Source organism: Condylura cristata, unplaced genomic scaffold, assembly GCF_000260355.1.
Source record: "Condylura cristata isolate star-nosed mole 26May11 unplaced genomic scaffold, ConCri1.0 scaffold00017, whole genome shotgun sequence".
Lineage (NCBI taxonomy): Eukaryota > Metazoa > Chordata > Mammalia > Eulipotyphla > Talpidae > Condylura > Condylura cristata.
In genome coordinates this window covers 33,405,949-33,409,953 of record NW_004567118.1, presented here as the reverse complement: position 1 = coordinate 33,409,953, position 4,005 = coordinate 33,405,949, and the positions used below count along the sequence as shown (strand labels likewise).

Below are 4,005 nucleotides of genomic sequence, written 5' to 3'. Positions count from 1 at the left end.
GCCACGAGGGAGGGCCTTGAGCTGTTTTTTGTCCATAGTGTGAGACAGTAGTCTAGTTTCATTCTTTTGCTTGTAGTGGTCCAGTTTTCTCAGCACCATTTATTGAGTAAACTGTCTTTGTTCTAGTGCATATTTGCTCCTTAAAGATTAGTTGTTCATAGGTCTGTGGGTTAATTTCTAGGCTTCCTACTCAATTCTATTGATCTGTGTGTCTGCATAACAATATGCTTTTTTACCCCTCACTGTCTCATCTTACTGTGCTCCCTTACCCCTTGGCATCAACTGCAGCTCACATGCTCCAGCATCCTAATAATTTAAACATTAGACAGATCTTTTGTCCAGACTCCCAGGGTTCTGTTATTACCCACTTTCTCTCTTAGATCTAAAGCATATAATAAGAAATCAAGTCAAGGAATCCTTACTTATACCCAAATTTTAAAGACTGGCTTTGTTGCCTTGAATTTAGACTCTGAAAATACCCAATAGAAAGCTCCCAGAGCCTTCTAGATTGAGAACTTACCTAAATTCTGTTAATATCCACATTATTGCTTTTCCTCATTTGAACTGAGATATTAGGAAACCCAGAGGTTGCAGGCCTGGCTCTGAATCCAGAGTACACCATGAAGGAACCACTCACCCTAACATCATCCACACCCCATATCCTTTATGTAGTGGAGTTTTAAAGCAAAAGAAGTAGTAACCACAGATAGCCTGAGCATATGACTTATTTACTTACCAGTGATTTCTCCACTCAAAGGCACATTTCATTTATTTTTGCATTCTTAGGCCAGGATTTAATAATGCAAACAGACCTGTCTCCTGTTGTAAATAGTTTTAACACAGCCATGTAAATGCTTTCATTTACAACAGCAGGGCTGAGTAGCTGCAGCAGACTATGACCAAGTGGTTTTGTAAAGCCTGAAATATTTACTATCAGACTTTTTACAGAAATACTTACTGACCCCTTTGTCAAAGAGAATTAGACAAAAATAAAGAAGAGAGAGAGAACAGATTTTTGAAGTCTGTCTTTTGTGTAGTCTGTTTCAGTTATATTTAATTTACTCTAATTTAGAATTACCTCAATTTTAAGGAAGTATGTGCTTTAGAACTTGTAGCTTCATAAGTTTTGTAAGTCAGCACAGTGATTTCTAGAACTACAGAATAAATGATTCCCTACAATCTCGGTGTGACCCTGAGAATCCCATGTATAAGCATTTATCACTACCCTTAAGGGCAAGCTTTGGACTGCCTCTGAGTTCATTCCTGGGCTTTTTCTCTTAAAGGCGGACTACTTTAGTTCTGTGGCAACAGTGATTCTTGCTCGCAAAGAGAACTGCATGTACCAAGCCTGTCCAAATCAGGAGTGCAATAAGAAAGTGATTGATCAACAGAACGGCTTATATCGCTGTGAGAAGTGTGACAGTGAATTTCCCAATTTCAAGTACCGCATGATCCTGTCAGTAAGTAGAATGGGTACATGAGAACCACCATGGTGTTACCTCGAGTCCCCACCAAAGGCCAGGCGTAACGGTGAAAACAAGGACGCTCATGGTGGGATGCCTACAGAGGAGGAAGTGCTGAAGAGCTTATTATTCTATAAATATGGGACTAATGAGCCTTCCACTGAACAAAATAACAGTCTGTTTTCTGTTACTAAAAGCTTTTCTCATACCAGAAAGTTGCATTTAGGCACCTGCCTGATTTCAGTCTGCTGTGCATATACAGTGACAGCAGTGGTGGCCCTCCCCTAACAACTGTTAAGATAATTTGAAATGACATTTTTGGAGGCCAGTAATGACACATTCACAGCTGATGCCTATGTTACGTTATTTTTCTTGTGGAGCACCTCTCTCGGCCTTCCTAGGGCTGATGTGAACGTGCTGCAGAGAGGTGATTGCACACTAATGAGGGATGGTGTCTGTTTGATTGTCAGAATCATTTGTTTGTTTTAAAAATCTTTGAAATGAAAGGTATAAGTCCTTTTTAAAAATTACACTAAATTATAATAAAGGTACAAGAAAATGAGCATGGTTTTTCTAGAAGGTGATTTGGCACTAATATATCAGAAGCCTTAAAAATATTTATTTTGACATAAGAGACACTTGGAGGGGCTCTCTCCTAAAAAAAACAATCAGACAGGTCAGTCTGTACAAAGTTGTCTAGTACCTTGTTTTTATTTTGAGAGCTTGGATTCAACTTAATATCCTTAATGTTCTACTGGTTCATTCCTTTACGTAGAGTGGAATAACAACTTCATGAAGTTGTTAGAATTTGCCACTTATTTGACAGTTTCTGCTGTTAACATGTTTGAAATAAGTTGAAAATAATACATTTAAAATGGTGTGTTTTATGTAATCTTGAAAAAAAAACAAACCTGGAGGATGATTACCAGGCTGTTGATAGTAGTAAATAACAAATACTGGTTGACATTTCTTCTTCTGTATAGTTTTTTCCATTTTCTTCTGTATAGTTTTCTCCATTTTCCTTTTTCCCCACCATAGTATATATTCTTGTAGTAGGAAGTTAAAGAAGAAATCTTTAGATAAAGCATTCCCGTTGCCCTCCTTAAAAATTTTGGCAGCGCTGTTCTCCATTTAGGCTTCATGTTTTCTGCAAAGGATTTTTTGAGCTAAAATGAAAAAAATTGCTTTATACCATCGGACTTCCTGTTAAACTTCCAAGTAGGGGTCTGGCATGCTGGTTCATGGGGTCCCAGTGGGCCCCTCCGCAGGTGCTCTCACCCAGGAGAGTGGTGCCCTCTGCCTCTGGAGGGAGGCAGCATGGGCTCAGCTGGAGGTGAGACCTAGCATCTTTATTTTAATATTGAAACCCATGTGTGTGCCAAGTGGATATGTAAAATCATCATAATGACACCTTTAAAGAAGAACTTTTGTTGTTGCTTCTAGTAGGCCATTTGCCATAACAAGTGGATTCTTTGACCCTCTTCCTATTTAATTTTACACCATGGTCCAAATAGATTCCCATTTCTGTTGCTAGGTAAATTTGGAGGCTGATGAAAGCCTTTAACTCAGGCTTTTAAATTATCTGGGATGTTCAGTAGTGACTAGAACCTCATGGAATTCCTCCTAGTGATTAGAGAAGGTAAAATTTAAAATGCAGAGAGCTTGCATTCAAGGCTCATTCAAAATTTTTAATCCCAAAGCCTTTGCAGCTAAGGGGAACTGAGATCTGAAATCACACATCCACAGTATATTGTGTTCCTGCTGTGACCCAGCCTTAGATTTTAAGCTGCTTTCACATGTTTCAGAAGGGAGACAGTACATATTGTGGTAATGGTTTCCCCCCCCACTAAAAATTATTTTAATGAGTGGGAAAAGTTAATGTTCCTAAATGTGTCTTTTACTGTTTCTGTGTTGAAATAATACAGAGTTGTATTTTTTAGGTAAATATTGCTGATTATCATGAGAATCAGTGGGTCACTTGTTTCCAGGATACTGCAGAGGCCATCCTCGGACAGAGCGCTGCTTATCTTGGGGAGTTAAAAGAGAAGGTCAGCCACACCTCCTTTCCCCAAATATTTATTTTTGTATAAAAGAAATGGTTAGTAGTCTAGAGGTATGGGGGTGAGAAGATTCACCAGAGACAGGGTGGGGAGCAGAACAGGTAGATCCACTGACACACTCTGCTGAGGGGAGCAGCGGGCGGGTCAGGAGAGGTCCGCCGCGCCATGTGGGTCATCTTCCTGGCTGGGAATTAAAGTCATGCGATAGTAGAGATAGTACTGAGACTTAACCCCTAGGCCACCAGGGAAGCCCTGGCCACAACTCTGAATTTTATTTCATAATTCTGTGCTATAAGACGCACCCCTTTTTTGCACTCTTAATATTTTTTGGTTTGTTTCTTTGGGGTTCTATATAGAGCTCATCTGATTTTCGCTAATTTCCTCCATCTTGGATGTGCTCACAATTAGTCAGTGACTTAGAAAACAGCACTTTACCATAATAGATCACTTGTTTCTCGTATTACTGTTTGGACAACAGTATT

At 39.4% G+C, this 4,005-nt stretch overlaps 1 protein-coding gene across 1 annotated transcript in view; it reads left to right on the top strand.

Moving 5' to 3' along the window:
* RPA1 (replication protein A1, 70kDa) overlaps positions 1-4,005 on the top strand; it is a 42,175-nt gene that overhangs the window by 32,871 nt on the left and 5,299 nt on the right. The window contains exons 14-15 of the mRNA XM_012726638.1: positions 1,284-1,460; positions 3,404-3,511. Of these exons, the coding sequence (XP_012582092.1) occupies positions 1,284-1,460; positions 3,404-3,511 (285 nt within the window). The remainder of the gene's footprint in view (positions 1-1,283; positions 1,461-3,403; positions 3,512-4,005) is intronic.